Source organism: Aotus nancymaae, unplaced genomic scaffold (assembly GCF_030222135.1).
Source record: "Aotus nancymaae isolate 86718 unplaced genomic scaffold, 86718_ANA_hifiasm-v0.15.2.pri h1tg000012l, whole genome shotgun sequence".
Lineage (NCBI taxonomy): Eukaryota > Metazoa > Chordata > Mammalia > Primates > Aotidae > Aotus > Aotus nancymaae.
In genome coordinates this window covers 19,230,176-19,246,517 of record NW_026988423.1, presented here as the reverse complement: position 1 = coordinate 19,246,517, position 16,342 = coordinate 19,230,176, and the positions used below count along the sequence as shown (strand labels likewise).

The 16,342-nt window shown below is 39.2% G+C and overlaps 2 protein-coding genes across 12 annotated transcripts in view; one reads left to right on the top strand and one right to left on the bottom strand.

Moving 5' to 3' along the window:
- The window catches only part of NXPE2 (neurexophilin and PC-esterase domain family member 2), a 200,021-nt gene that overhangs the window by 71,106 nt on the left and 112,573 nt on the right, over window positions 1–16,342 (bottom strand). The window contains exon 7 of one of the 2 annotated variants that reach the window (XM_012470471.2): window positions 5,860–5,927. In XM_012470471.2, the coding sequence (XP_012325894.2) occupies window positions 5,860–5,927 (68 nt within the window). Of the gene's footprint in view, window positions 1–5,859; window positions 5,928–16,342 lie in introns of those variants that run through there. The other variant, XM_012470473.3, reaches the window with a different exon arrangement.
- The window catches only part of LOC105729592 (NXPE family member 4), a 75,689-nt gene that overhangs the window by 10,082 nt on the left and 49,265 nt on the right, over window positions 1–16,342 (top strand). For 4 of the 10 annotated variants that reach the window (XM_064375437.1, XM_064375438.1, XM_064375439.1 and 1 more), the window contains 4 exons: window positions 4,760–5,493; window positions 6,089–6,150; window positions 6,240–6,284; window positions 7,518–7,724. The exons of 3 other annotated variants lie outside the window; for them this stretch is intronic. In XM_064375437.1, coding sequence (XP_064231507.1) covers window positions 4,760–5,493; window positions 6,089–6,150; window positions 6,240–6,284; window positions 7,518–7,724 — 1,048 coding nt within the window. The remainder of the gene's footprint in view (window positions 1–4,759; window positions 5,494–6,088; window positions 6,151–6,239; window positions 6,285–7,517; window positions 7,725–16,342) is intronic. 3 more of the 10 variants (XM_012470474.3, XM_064375444.1, XM_064375445.1) reach the window with 3 other exon arrangements.

Genomic DNA, 16,342 nt, shown 5'->3' with positions numbered 1-16,342 from the left:
GAGTCTCAGGGTCAAGGGAATCCTAGTGCTTCAGAATGCATTCCAGAGGAGTGCAGACCGAAGATGGTCTGTTATTCATCTAGAAAGAGAAGCAAGAAAATAGGTGTCCCTTTAGTTGCCTTGCTTTCCTTTGGAATGGCCCAGGGCAGAGGGGAAGACAGTGGAGGCATCCCCTCAACTGTTTTACCTCCTTGGTTCCCTGAGCCCTGGCATCCATTAAAGGTGCTATCCATGGATGCAGGCATAACCCTCAGCTATGGAACCAGAGGAACCAGTCAATTGGGATTACTTATGCTCACCTTTGTGACTCTTAGTTGTCTGCTGGTAATTTCCCTTCAGCTTCCTAGACCTGTGTGATCTGCATGACTCCTCAATAGATGGATCTTGAGAGAGACTACTTAACAGTTGCATTTGGGCAATGCCCTTTAATGGAGAGAGAATGCGGGTTTGAGCTCTACAATTTGCTATTATGGCCTGTACTACAGTATTTATTCTTAGGCAGTGGCTCTGGTTAACTTCTGGAATTAAAATCCCCTTACTATTCAAGTACCACTTTAATTGGAGGCAGGATAGGTACCTTAAAATAAATTAGGGAACAAAAGAAAGTGGGACAGTGTTGAGACTAAAATTTGGTTTTGGAGGACCTTTTTCTCCTCATTGTCGAAGGCAGAGTTTTCCTGTTCACAGAAGTATAAAGCCTGGTCTCCAGTAGAGAGGCACAGAAAGGGAGAACCGGGAAGCTAGAGTGTTTCAGCAAAGGGCCAACAATGTGCCTTATGGGATAGGGCTCTTATTCCACTAGGTGGTGATGTTGACCTTGAAATACCATGTGCTGTCCAGACCAATGGTAAAGAGAGAGATGTTCAGGAGGGTGGGAGGAAGGGAGGAGGCCCTCTGTGCCTAGAAAATCACAAAAACTGCAATCCCCTGAGCTATATTCCCAGGTACTATGGCATTTCCTGATCTTGCCTAACAGGATTACTTCACTGAACTGTAAAAATTCTCACAGCATTGCATACAGAGTGAATAGAAGACATGGTCGTTGTGGATAGGAAAGGAGAAAATTTGCAATAGAAAAAACTTGGAGATCCTGTTGCCATCACCCATCAGGATGTTGGAGGCTGGAATTAGTCCAGAAGCCTTCAGGTAACACGAGGTGTCTCCCTGGCCAGGAACCCTCAGTGCCTTTTGACCTCTTCCAGCCCCACAGGACAGCTAGGCTCTCTGTAAAATGAAACCAATTCGAAACAAAGCCAACATTCTCACCATCCTAAGAACACTGGGGGATTAGCTGAGTTCTCCCTGGCAAGCCTGTCCCCTGAGTCTTGTAAGGCTGGAAGCCATGCTAACTGTTTTTAAATGGCTGACGGGGGCCCAGTATTTGGTTTGATTTTAAAATGGAAAGCAGAAGGCCTTGAAATGAAAAGAAAGAGTTGGGGTCTGCTCCTATTCTCACCCTTCCAATGAATCTACCTCAGATCCCAGGTGGGCCCTCACAATTACCCTAGGTTCATTGTTTTACTCCAGGGAAATCAAGGATGTGGCCATACAAGGAGTGAGGTTAAGAATAGAGATTTAATAGGCAAAAGAAAGAGAAAAGCTCTCTTCTGCAGAGAGAGGAGTCCTGAGTGGGTCTTCCAGTCCACAGTGAAGTGCAGGATATTTTATAGATGAGCTTGAGGAGGAAGTGTCTGATTTACATAGGGCAAGAAAGACTGGTCAGACCAGGATGCCACCAGCACACAAAGAACTGGTTAGGACTAAGTGTACCATTTGCATGGCACACAAAGAAGCTGGCTGCCCCCATCTAATCTTTTATTATGCAGATGGTTCTCTACCTGGCCAGCATCATGTTGCCTGCTTTTTTACTGTACACGTGGTGACAAAGAAAAGGGAAGACGGAGCCACCATGTTGAACATGTCTGGCCCTCAGGTAGCCCTTTTCTATTGACACAGCTGTCAGCATTCACCCATCCAAGCTTCCAGCTTGCTTATCTATGTTTGCAGCTCAATTTTTCAGGCTTCTCATTGTTAGAAAAGAAATTATTTGGGCCTTTCTGTTAAAAGGGAATCTTTGCAAAGGATTCCTTTACCCTCACTGTCTACCTAAATAATTTCTTTCTAGCTCTTATTTCATTTCCTTTATATATTTAGGTCCTCTAAATGTTGAATGTATATATGTTATTTTTTTCTTGATGAATTGATCCCTTTATTATTACATAATGACCTTCTTTTTCTCTTTTTAGTTTTTGACTTAAAGTCTAATTTAAGTATAGTGACTTACAATATAAGTATACTTAAGTATAAGTATAGTGACTCCTGCTCTCTTTCAGTTTCCACTCGCACGGAATATCTTTTCCCGTTACTTCACTTTCAGTCTATGTGTGTCCTTAAAGTTGAAGTGAATCTCTTGTAGACAGGATAGAGTTAGGTCTTGTTTTTTTATAATCTACTCAACCATTCTATGTCTTTGGGGTAGACAGTATAGAAATATACCATCTTATTACAGAGTCTTACAAAAATAAAAATGGTATCTCAAAACTCCCCCAATTCTGCAGTTGGAGGATGGTAGGAAACTAGACTACCATCCTCCACCTGCAGAACTGGGAGAAGACAGACAGTAGGCAATGTGAGTGTTTTGGCTCACTTGAGACCAGTGAGAAGGTATGAGAATGGAACCAATCTAAAAATGGCTGATGTTACCTTAGGACCTGAAAAGAACAGGGCATCCTTGAAGACCCAGCCACCCCTTCTAGAATGTACAATAAAGGCACCTTTCCAAAGCTACTAAGCAGGCACTTGGCATTTCAGGATTTTTTCTTATGCTTGCACAAAAGTATTCCTTTCACCCAGACCTAGCACCCTTTATGCTTCAGAGTTAAGACCTGAAGAGGAATGGGTGGCAAGGTAGGTCCTAGAAGAGTTTACCCAGCACAGCTGCCCGGGGCTCAGGGTCTTGATTTCTGTCTAGTCCCTGGAGATATTTATATTTAATAAATTTTATATGAATACACAGAGAAACAGAAAACGTAAAATCTGAGGGTTTGGGAGAGAAATGTTGGGAACTAGATAGGAAGCCAGAGCTAGAGAGGTTTCCTCAGGCCAGCTTGACCTCCTCCTTGACCTCTTTGGCTTCTGGCTTCTCCTCCTTGGTTTTTATGCTCTTCTGTGACTTCTTTCTTTGTCTCTGAATCTCTCTTTTTCATCCTGTTTTAACCTTCTTGTATTTTGTGAAGATGGGAGAGATCTTGCAGCCGCCCTCTCCCTCCTCATCAGAGCTGAAGAACTCTTCCTCACAGGAAATTTATCTGTCTGAGAAACAGATGGAGATGACCTTGTCAGGGTCTTCTTCATTCTCATCACCACCCTCTTCAGGGATGGCATCCTCAGGAATCACATGCATTTGGACTGTAGATGGATGGGGCTGAATTACCAGGTTCTCAAACAGCCGTTGTTTGATCTTCTCAAGGTACTCATTAGTGTTCTGGTTAGTCATATTGGAAGGACTGATGTAGGGCTTGAAATATGATCCAGAATATTCAAAGTAGTCATTTTATGAAGGCTCTTTAGGGATCTCCATATCCAGAGCCAGAGTTGTTTCTTATTTCCAGCACTGAGCAACATTATAAATGGTGTAAACACCTTCTGCCATCATCAGCATAGGCAGGTTGAAGCTCTTGACAAATTCCACACACTCGGCACGCTCTTTGATAGTCAGATTAAAGCAATCTAACTGATCCCTAGACAAGGCGTCCAAGCCATGCTGTAAGACCATGACACTAGACAGGAACATCTCTATTACTTTGGACATGACCAGTTTGAAATGTCCTCATAGGACTCATCATCAATCCCACCTAGGAGCAGGTAGTTAACAGCATAATATCTGCCTTTGCCAGCCCCAGTATCCCATAGGTCCCCATTTCCTGGGAAGTACTCTCCATATTTATGAGAGGATGCAGTCCTGACCTGGCCTGTAACATAGAAGGCCTCTTCCATGCCATCATCATGGTGAATATCAACGTCAACATGCAGCATCCTCTGGTGATATTTTAGCAGTTCCAGAGTGGCCCAGATTGTATCATTGATATAACAGAAGTCAGATGCCTTGAACTTCTTTGCATAGTGCAGGCCCCCAGCCCAATTCACGGCAATGTCCATCTGCTGCTTATTAAGTTTCACAGCACTTGCCACAGAGCCACCAGTAGACAAATGACAGAACTCAAACAGGCCATCAAATATTGGACAGTCCTCACTAACATTGAATCTCTGCATATGCTTGCTGTACTCAGACATGTAATCTGGACAGATGAACACAAGAATTTAATGTAGTCATCACTGTGGTACTTGGTCATCTCTTCAGCATTGGCTTTGTGAGGGTGATGGGTTTCCATTTTTCAGCAGAAACCATAGTTGAGCAACAAACTGTGAGTTGTGTAGATTCAGTGAGGCTTTTTTGGGTGGGCCTGTCCATAATAGTAATTTCCAACATCCCTGTCATGGTAGTAACAGACTTTCTGCAACCATCTTGCTCACCTCCTGTCCCTCTGTCCCTCTGTCCCTCCTGTCGGTCAGTCTCTATTCTATGTATTTTTATTGGATAATTTAAATAATATTTATAATAGTATGTAAATAAATATTCAAAATCATAATAAGTAAAAATGACTAGGAACAGGTTAATTTCATAGCATTTTATACTTCCTGTCATTTCAGGTTATGCTCTAAATTTATCCATTTCATGTCACATTTGCTGTCATTTCAGCTTTGGTCTGCTCTAAACTTATCTATCTCCTTCCATTACTGGGACAACTCCACAAAGTCCTTATTCCCTAAGATACCACTGATACCATTAAAGTCACTAACAAAAACCGAACTGAGAATAAAGGAAATCATGGAGAAACTAGACCAGCAGATCCCACCCAGACCTTTCAACCATGTGAAAACCACCAGCAGCGCCACACACAGCACAGCCACCATCCTCAACCCTCGAGACACGTACTGCAGGGGGGACCAGCTGGACATCCTGCTGGAGATGAGGGACCACTTGGGACACAGGAAGCAATATGGCGGAGACTTCCTGAGGGCCAGGATGTCCTCCCCAGCCCTGATGGCAGGTGCTTCGGGAAAGGTGACTGACTTCAACAATGGCACCTACCTGATCAGCTTCACTCTGTTCTGGGAGGGCCTGGTCTCTCTGTCTCTGCTGCTCATACACTCCAGTGAAGGGGTGTCGGCTCTCTGGAGGGCAAGGAACCAAGGCTATGACAGGATAATCTTCATTGGCCAGTTTGTCAATGGCACCTCCCAGGTCCACTCTGAATGTGGCCTGATCCTAAACACAAGTGCTGAATTGTGCCAATACATGGACAACAGAGACCAAGAAGCCTTCTACTGCATGAGGCCTCAACACATACCCTGTGCTGCACTCACCCACATGTATTCTAAGAACAAGCAAGTTTCTTATCTTAGCAAACAAGAAAAGAGCCTCTTTGAAAGGTAAAAGTAATTACTTCTTGAGATTACCTGCGCAAATATTGTGATTTGGCCTATATACTGATCCAAAGAAAAGTCGTGTGAGTGTATCAACTTTGGGTGTCTTTAGCAAGAGCCTTTTGGGAAAGGATCTGTGAATTCATTTAGAGACAGTGCCCATCCTCTAGCAATCCACAAACTTTTTGAATATTTAATTTTTATCAAAGAGATAAAAAATAAATACAGAATAAAAACGAAAAGAAAATGAGAAATGCACATGTATATGTGTGTGTGCACATACATGGGGATTTCCTAAGAGCCAGGATGTCCTCCCCAGCCCTAATGGCAGGTGCTTCAGGAAAAGTGACTGACTTCAACAATGGTACATACCTGGTCAGCTTCACTCGGTTTTTTTCTTTATCCTCTTGCATATCTTCTGAGTAACTGTATCCCATGGCCTAATAAGCAAAGAAATGGAAATTTACTAAATGACCTGAAATTGAAGGCAGAATAATTGACTTATCTCTAAGAAATAACTGAAGCACTAGATAATCTAGCTTCTGTATGTTTCCTGATTTGAGGCCACCGACAGATTAATTTCCATATTTGTGTTTTTAAGGTCAAATGTGGGTGTAGAGATTATGGAAAAATTCAATACAATTAGTGTCTCCAAATGCAACAGTAAGTATCCATGTGTTTGGTGGGTGGTGCCTAGTTCTAGACCCACTTAAAGAATTTCTTCTTTCTACTTGACTTTTTCACTGTTTCAGTCTTATCATACTCTGTTCATCTGGCCCAAGATACCAATTATCTAGGTGAGTGAATAATTGAATCACTGGGATATCATAAGTCTATTTTAGTAACTGTAACTCTCATAGTCTATTTGTCAGACAATGAATTACGTGCCCATTTTATATAACTTTTAAACGTTAACTCTTTTCCAATTCTATACTCAGTTCTTTACTTCCCCACAACACCCCTTTTCATACCACTGCCATCACCTCTTCCCATATCACCACTAGCCTATCACCATCTAGAGGTTTCCAACCTGCCATCTGGGTGTCAGTTTATTTTAATCCCTCCTTCTTGATCTTTGCCACCTTTCAAACAATTGTTAGCATACAAAATATAACTTCCACACTTATATTTACTAGTTTCTCTCCAATTTCTTTGAATCCAAATAGCCTAGGAAATTCCTATCTAAAATGATTCAAGGCAAGAGCTGTTAAGTCTCTGCAAGTTCAGCATTAAAGCTAATCACAAAAAAAGGAAAACCTTGCTAATCACTAATAAACCTGTCTACACTGAAGTGTAAATATGTACCTAGATGTAGAAATGTTATTTTTTACCACACATACAAGAGTACACTCATCCTAGTTGTTAAAATATTAAACTACTTCTTTCAGTTTAATGATAATCACTGCCCCAAACGTGCCATGGGCTCCTCACCATCTTGGCTACCTCAGCCCTTGGATTCCCAGACTCTTTTAAGCCAATGACTAAGGGGTTAATCCCTGGCCTATCTTGGACCTCCAAGACACTCTCCAGCCTATAGCCATATTCATTTGGATTGGCCAGTTCCCAAGCCAAACTAGTTAAATATTTTTTATATCACCTTTATTTAACTCAAAGGATTTTTATTTTGATGGTAGCATTTAAGACACTTACATTGTGACAAACTTAGGGGTAAAGTGAGCTACAATGATGGGATAATTGAGCTTCCATTCTATGCAAGAATTGATGACTTTATTTTCATAGAAAGGCTGGAAAATACTTAAATTTTCCCCCAGAAAGCCATTTTTTTTTCCTGGGAGGAAACATATACTCTTTTAATGAACATTAATGAACATTATTTAAGAAATTCACATCAGAGAAAAATTTTTGTGAAAAAACAGCTTTTCTGTTAAGAGAATACTTCAATAAGACTTTTCCACCACTACCACCACCGTTACTCCCTCTTAGGATACTTAGAGGATAGAAGGCTCTTAACAAATATTGATGGGTAATTTGATGTTTTGGAAGATCCTTTCTCACTGATTCTTTGGCAGAAGAAACAGTTGCAATGAAAGAGAAATGCAAGCCTGGAATGACAGCCACAATCCCCAGTGGGTATGTCTGGAGAAACACATGGAATCCTGTCTCCTGTAGTTTGGCTACAGTCGAAATGAAAGAATGCCTGAGAGGAAAATTCATATATCTAATGGGAGATTCAACGATCCGCCAGTGGATGGAATACTTCAAAGCCAGTATCAACAGTACGCCTCAGTCTAAGCTATAATTCTTACCCCTTTAAGAAATTTCTTTTCCATTTCAAAGGAGAGAAGGGAATATGGGAAATGTTTCCTTTTTTGATATTTTTCAATGACAACACACCAAAATTTTTCACAAGGCATTATCTTTCCTTTAAAAGAAATACAGATATCTAACTGGAAAGAAACCAGTATATAAAAAGGTTTATTATATCCCTACCTCTGCAGAATTCGTATTTCAATGTGTACCCAGTATGCTCAGAAAACTATTGATGGAGCCAAAGATAACTTGAGATATTAAATTGTCCAGCTTCTAGAATCAGCAAAATGATGAAAGGTGTGATTCTAGAACCAGACAGCCTGGGTTCAAAACTTGACTTCTCTACCTCCTATCTGGGTAACTTTGAACAAGTTATATAACCATTCCATTCCTCAGTTTTCTCATCTGTCTACTGAATAGAGTTTCTATCTGGTAAAATGAGGTAATGCATGCAATGCATTTAGAATATTGTTTCTTACAAGTAAGTTCTCTTTGATGTAAGGTATCATTACTGTCATCATTATCTAAGAGAATAGATGTCAGAATTGAGTTAGACTTTGCATTAGGTAGACACAAGTAAAGCATGGGCTTGAGGTCTAACCGATCTAGTCTGTGCTACTTAGAAACAATGACTTTGGGCATGTTATTATTTTCCCTGCCTGGTGTTCCTCATCAATCAACCAGGAGTAATAATAATGATATAGTTTGACCGACTGTCCCCTCCAAATCTCATGTTGAAACATGATCTCCAACACTGGAGGTGGGATGTAGTGGGAAGTGTCTGGGTCATGGAGGTGGCTCTCTCATGAATGGCTTGGTACTACCCGCGCACCCCCCTCCACTGCCATGGTAATAAGTGAGTTCTCACTCTGTCAGTTCATGTGAAAACTCGTTGTTTAAAAGAGCTTGGCATCTTTCTTGCTCCCTCTCTCACCATGTGACATACTGGCTCCCCTTGCCTTCTGCCATGACTAAAAGCTTCCTGCCCTCACCAAATGCTGAACAAATGCTGATGCCACACTGGTACAGCCTGAAGAACCATCAGCCAAATAAGGCTCTTTTCCTTATAAATTATCCAGCTTCAGGTATTCCTTTATAGCAATGCAAACAGACTAATATGATTATTACCTGGTGTTTGTATAGAAGATTAAATGAAGTAATGGATATAAAGTATTTAACACATTGCAAGGCATAGTGGCACATAGAAAGTGCCCCAAAAAACAACAGCCATTGCAATTATTATCGTTAGTTAATTTAAGGGTCAGGGCTAGAATCCAGTTGCTAAAATCCTAGTCCAGTTGCTCTATTTACTAAACCAAGACTGTACCAGTAATAACTCAGAATTTGCTAGTAGACCTTAGCAATCTCACCTACAAAACCACTGCCTGTCCCTCCATGTCCCCAGACCCTGGTTCTCATCACTGAGAGCAATGCAGTAGCTGTGGCTCCATCCTGGCCTTCCTAAAATGAAGCCACTCATGATTTCAAACTTAGAAGGAAAGTTGAGCCAATAAAAGTGGGAAAATTGGTAGGGCCTTAGTTCTAAGTTATAAGAAAAATTCTCAACAGAAGGGAGAAATTTAAATTGTGACCTCTGGTAAATGACTGAACTCCTAGGGAAACCTCAATTACCTCATCTACAAAATTCAGGGTCTAGTGATAGCCTTTAGCATCACATTCTATAACGGCGATTCTCTTAGGTCATATAAAGGACTGAGTTATGGAGTTACCTATCCTCTTCAACTCATCTTTTAATTTGTCATAGGAAAACATCAGTTGTATACTGTGTTAAAAGTTAAATTCTATGGCCAGAGTGTGATTTGGAAAAGAAAACTGAAGTAAGTTGTCCAAGGCAGAGTGAAGAAAATAGCTCTGCCATTTTCCCCCAACCCACCTTACAGCATCTCTGTTTTCCAGCCTCACTGGGTTAAGTCTTCAAATGTAGCCCTTTCCTTCTAAGACAATCCTATGTTACAAAGCATCAATAATTCTTCTCTACACATTTTCCTCAAAAGTTCTAACTACAAAGCAGCCCTGATGTTCTGATAAAAATCTAATTAGGCAGGGCGCGGTGGCTCACGCCTATAATCCCAGCACTTTGGGAGGCCGAGGCGGGTGGATCACGAGGTCAAGAGATCGAGACCATCCTGGTCAACAAGGTGAAACCCCGTCTCTACTAAAAATACAAAAATTAGCTGGGCATGGTGGCGCATGCCTGTAGTCCCAGCTACTCAGGAGGCTGAGGCAGGAGAATTGCTTGAACCCAGGAGGTGGAGGTTGCGGTGAGCCGAGATCGTGCCATTGCACTCCAGCCTGGGTAACAAGAGCAAAACTCCGTCTCAAAAAAAAAAAAAAAAAAATCTAATTAATATGAGAAAATGGAAGAACTTCATTTTATTCTATTCGTGTGTCAATTAAATGTACATGAGAGGATCTTTGAGGTGAATGGATGGGTCAGTCCAAATAAATGTTTTGTATATTGTAAAGGGCTTCACAAATGACTAGTAATACTTATTCTTATAGATAAGGCACTTAATATTATCCCATGCACATGTGAAGGAAACACAGAAGTACAGAATATAATTTCAGTCTTGAGGGAATTTAAAGAGTATCTGGGGAAATAGGTTTACTTGCTTTTTTTATGTAACGATCATCCATTAGTACCTTTCTCTATCCTCAAATGAGCTTAGTTTACAATCAACAAAATGTAGAAAAATAATACCTACAAAACTGACCACATAATCCTCCAAGGAAGTTACCTCACTACCTTTCCAACCCCAGTCCATTAGATTCCACAGGATTCTATAAGATGACATGCACATAATCTCTCATATTTGCATAACACTTTTTTAATTTTTAATTTTTGTATTTCAATAGGTTTTTGGGGAGCAGGTGGTATTTGGTTACATAAATAAGTTCTTCAGTGGTGATTTCTGAGATTCTGATGCACCCATCACTCAAGCAGTGTACACTGTGCCCAATGTATAGTCTTTTATCCTTCACCAACCCTGACCCTTTCCTCCGAGTCCCCAAAGTCCAATGTATCATTCTTAGGTCTTTTCATCCTCATAGCTTAGTTCCCGCATAGGAGTGAGAACATACAGTGTTTGGTTTTTCATTCCCGAGTTACTTCACTTAGAAGAATAGCCTTTCATTTCATCCAGGTTGTGGCAAATGCCATTAATTCATTCCTTTTCATGGCTGAGGAGTATTCTATAGTATATATACACCACATTTTCTTTATCCTCTCAATGATTGAGGAGCATGTGGATGGTTCTATATTTTTGCAACTGCAAATTGTGCTGCTATAAACATGTGTGTACAAGCATCTTTTTAGTATAATGACTTCTTTTCCCCCGGGTAGATACAAAGAAGTGACATTGCTGAATCCAATGAAAGATCTAGTTTTAATTCTTTAAGGAATCTCCACTGTTTTTCATAGTGGTTGTACAGTTTATATTCCCACCAACAGTGTAAAAGTGCTCCCTGTTCACCACATCCACACCAACATCTATCGAATTTTTTTAATCTGGCCTTTTTTTCTTAATGTGGAATGAGGTGGTATCACATTGTCATTGTGGTTTGATTTGCATTTCCCTGATAATTAGTGATGTTGAGCATTTTTCCAAATGTTTGTTAACCATCTGTATATCATTTGAGAATTGTCTATTCATGTCCTTAGCCCACTTTTTGATGGGATTGTTTTTTTCTTGCTGACTTGAGTTCTTTGTAGATTCTTGATATTAGTCCTTCATTGGATGTATAGATTGTGAAGATTTTCTCCCACTCTATGAGTTGTCTGTTACTCAGCTGATTATATGTTTAGCTATGCAGAAGCTTTTTGGTTTAATAAAGTCCCATTTATTTATCTTTGTTTTTGTTGCATTTGCTTTTGGGTTCTTGGTCATAATGTTTTTGCCTAAGCCAATGTCTAGAAGGGTTTTTCTGACGTTATCTACTAGAATCCTTATGGCTTCAGGTCTTAGACTAAGTCTTTGGTCCATCTGGAGTTGATTTTTGTATAAGGTAAGACATGAGGATCCACTTTCATTCTTCTACATGTGGCTTGCCAATTATCCCAGCACCATTTGTTGAATAGGGTGTCCTTTCCCCACTTTATGTTTTTGTTTGCTTTGCCAAAGATCAGTTGGCTGTAAGTATTGGGCTTTATTTCTGGGTTCTCTATTCTGTTCCATTGGTCTATGTGCCTATTTTTATAACAGTACCATGCACTTTGATGACTACAGCCTTATAGTATAGTTTGAAGTCAGGTAATGTGATGACTCCAGATTTGTTCTTTCTGCTTTCTTGCTTTGTCTATGTGGGGTCTTTTTTGGTTTCATATGCATTTTAGGATTGTTTCTTCTAGTTCTGTGAAGAATGATGGTGGTATTTTGATGAAAATTGTATTGAATTTTTAGATTGCTTTTGACAGTACGGACATTTTCACAATATTGATTCTATCCAGCCATGAGCATGTGATGTGTTTCCATTTATCTGTGTCATCTATAATTTCTTTCAGCAGTGTTTTGTAATTTTCCTTATCGAGGTCTATCATGTCCTTGGCTAGGTATATTCCTAAGTTGGTTTTGGTTTTGGTTTTGGTTTTATTTGGTTGCAGCTACTGTGAAAGGGATTGAGTTCTTGATTGATTCTTAGCTTGGTCGCTGTTGGTGTATAGCAGAGCTATTGATTTGTGTACATTAATATTGTATCCTAAACCTGCTGAGTTCATTTACCAGTACTAGGAGCTTTTTGGACAAGTCTTTAGGGTTTTCTAGGCATACTATCATATCATCAGCAAACAGCAACAGTTTGACTTCCTCTTTAGTGATTCGAATGCCCTTTATTTTTTTCTTTTGTCCAAATGCTCTAGCCAGTACTATGTTGAAGAGAAGTGGTGAAAATGGGTATCCTTGTCTTGTTCCAGTTCTCAGAGGGAATGCTTTCAACTTTTTCCCATTCAGTATTATGTTGGCTGGGGGTTTGTTGTAGATGGCTTTTATTACCTTAAGGTATGTTCATTCTATGCTGATTTTGCTGAGGGTTTTAATCATAATGGATGCTGGATTTTCTCAAATGCTTTTTCTGTGTCTATTGAGATGATCGTGTGATTTTTGTTTTTAATTCTGTTTATGTGAGGTATCACATTTATTGACTTACGTATGTTAAACCATCCCTGCATCCCGGGTATGAAACCCACTTGAATATGGTAGATTATCTTTTTGATATGCTGTTGGATTTGGATAGCTAGTATTCTGTTGAGGATTTTAGCATCTATGTTCATCAGGGATATTGGTCTGTAGTTTTCTTTTTTTGTTGTATCTTTCCCTGGTTTTGGTACTAGGATAATACTGCCTCTATAGAATGATTTAGGGAGGATTCCCTCTTTCTCTATCTTTTGGAACAGTGTCCATAGGATTTATATCAATTCTTCTTTGAATATCTGACAGAAATCATCTGTGAATCTATCCTGAACGTTTTTGTGTTGACAATTTATTTAATACCATTTCTGTCTCACTGCTTGTTATTGGTCTGTTCAGAGATTCTATAGAATTCTGGTTTAATCTAAGAGGGTTGTATATTTCCAGGAATGTATCTGTCTCTTCTAGGTTTTCTAGTTTATGTGTGTAAAGGTATTGATAGTAGCCTTGAATAATCTTTTGTATTTCTATGGTATCAGTTGTAGTATCTCCTGTTTCATTTCTAATTGAGCTTATTTGGATCTTCTCTCTTCTTTTTTTGGTTAATCTCGCTAATGGTCTATCAATTTTATTTATCTTTTCAAATAACCAGCACTTTGTTTCATTTATTTTTGTATTTTGTTTCAGTTTCATTTAGTTCTGCTCTGATCTTCATTATTTCTTTTCTTCTGATGGGCTTGGGTTTGGACTATTCTTGTTTCTCCAGATCCGTAAGGTATGACCTTAGGTTATCTATTTGTGCTTTCTCAGACTTTTTGATGTAGGGATTTAAGGCTATGACCTTTCCTCTGAGCATCACTTTTGCTGTATCCCAGAGGTTTTGATAGCTTATATCACAATTATTGTTTAGTTCAAAATTTTTTTTAATTTCCATCTTGATTTCATTGTTGACCCAATGATCACTCAGGGGTGAGTTATTTAATTTCCATGTATTTGCATGGTTTTGAGGGTTCTTTTTGGGGATGATTTCCAATTTTAATCCACTGTGGTCTCAGAGATATAATTTCGATTTTCTTAAATTTACTGAGACTTGTTTTGTGGCCTGTCATATGGTCTATCTTGGAGAATCTTCCATGTGCTCATGAATAGAATGTATATTCTTCAGTTGCTGGGTAGAATGTTCTGTAAATATCTGTTAAGTCCATTTGTTGTAGGGTATAGTTTAAGTCCATTGTTTCTTTGTTGAATTTCTGTCTTGATGATCTGTGTAGTGCTGTCAGTGGAGTGTTAAAGTTCCCCACTATTATTGTGTTGCCATCTCGCTCATTTCTTTGGTCTATTAGTAATTATTTTGTAAATTTGAAAGCTCCAGTGTTAGATGCATACATATTTAGAATTGTGGTATTTTCCTGTTTAATTAGTTATTTTATCATTATACAGTGTCCCTCTTTGTCTTTTTAAACTGCTGTTGCTTTAAGGTTTGTTTTGTCTGACATAAGAATAGCTGCTCCTGCTTGCTTTTGGTGTCTATTTGCATGAAATATCTTTTTCCACCACTTTACCTTAAATTTATGTGAGTCCTTATATATTATTAACAGGTGACTCTCCTGAAGACAGCAGAAACTTGGTTGGTAAATTCTTACCCATTCTTCCATTCTGTAAGTTTTGAGTGGAATATTGAGGCCAGCTACATTCAATGTTAGTATTGAGATATAAGTACTATTCTATTCATTGTGCTACTGGTTGCCTGAATCCCTTTTTTTTTTTTCATTTTGTTATTATATATAGGTCCTGTGAGATTTATGCTTTAAGGAGGTTCTATTTTGGTGTATTTTGATAATTTGTTTCAAGATTTAGAGCCCCTTTTAGCAGTCATTGTAGTGTTGGCTGGTAGTGGCAAATTCTTTCAACATTTATCTGGAAAACACTATCTTTCCTTCATTCATGAAGCTTAGTTTCACTGGATACAAAATTCTTGGCTGATAATTGTTTTGTTTAAGGAGGCTAAAAATAGAACCCCAATCCCTTCTGATTTCTGCTGAGAAATCAGCTGTTAATCTGATAGATTTTCTTTTATTTCTTTTGATTATTATTATTATTACCCTATATTATTAAGGCTGCCTGATGCCTTTGTCTCACAGCTCTTAAGATTTTTCCCTTCATCTTGACTTTATTATTATTTTTTTTAATTGTACTTTAGGTACTGGGGTACATGTGCAGATCATTCAGGATTGTTGCATAGGTACACACATGGCAGTGTGGTTTGCTGCCTCCATCCCCCCATCACCTACATCTGGCATTTCTCCCCATGTTATCCCTCCCTGACCTCCCCAGCCCCACCCCTGCTGTCCCTCCCTTGGCCCCATCTTGACTTTAGATAACATGATGATTATGATCATGTGCCTAGGCAATGATCTTTATGTGATTAATTTCCCAGGTGTTCTTTAAGCTCCTTGTATTTGGATGTCTAGATCTCCAGCAAAGCCAGGGAAGTTTTCCTTGATTAGTCCCTCAACTATGTTTTCCAGACTTTTATATTTCTCTTCTTCTCTAGGAATACCAATTATTCTTAAGTTTGGGCATTTAGCATAATGCCTAAACTTCTTGGTGGCTTTGTTCATTTTTAATTTTTTTTTTATCTTTGATTGATTGGGTTCATTCAAAAGCCTTGTCTTCTAACTTCGAGGTTCTTTCTTCTGCTTGTTCAATTCTATTGCTGAGACTTATTAGTGCATTTTGCATTTCTCTAAGAATGTCCTTGATTTCCAAATGTTGTGATTGTTTTTTATTTATACTATCTATTTCACTGAAGAATTTTCCTTTCATATTCTATATAATGTTTTAAATTTCTTTAAGTTGGACATTACCTTTCTCTGGTGCCTCCTTGATTAACTTAATAATCAGCCTTCTACGTTCTTTTTCTGGCAATTCGTTGATTTCTTCTTGGTTTGGATCCATTCCTGGTGAGCTTGTATGCTCTTTTGCAGGAGTTCAAGAATCTTGTTTTGTCATATTACCAGAATTGGTTTTTGGGTTTCTTCTCATTTGGGTAGACTATGCCAGAGGGAAGACCTAAGATTCAAGGGCTGCTGTTCAGATTCTTTTGTCCTACAGGGTGCTGGCTTGATGTGGTTTAATCCCCCTTCCCCTAGGAATGTGGCTTCCTTAGAGCTGAACTGTAGTGATTGTTTTTGCTCTTCTGTGTCTAGCTACCCAGTGGAGCTACTGGGTTCTGGGTTGGTACTGGAGAGTGTCTTCAAAGACTCCTGTGATGTGACCCACTTTCAGGTCTTGCAGCCGTGGAAGCTGCAAGGAGTCATGCCTTGTATCCACCATCTTAATCCAAGAAGATACATAACAGTTTTGACTGTTCAAATGATTTTCAAAAACAACCCCTCATCTAAACCTATAATAAATTAGACATGATTAGCTTATTTGAT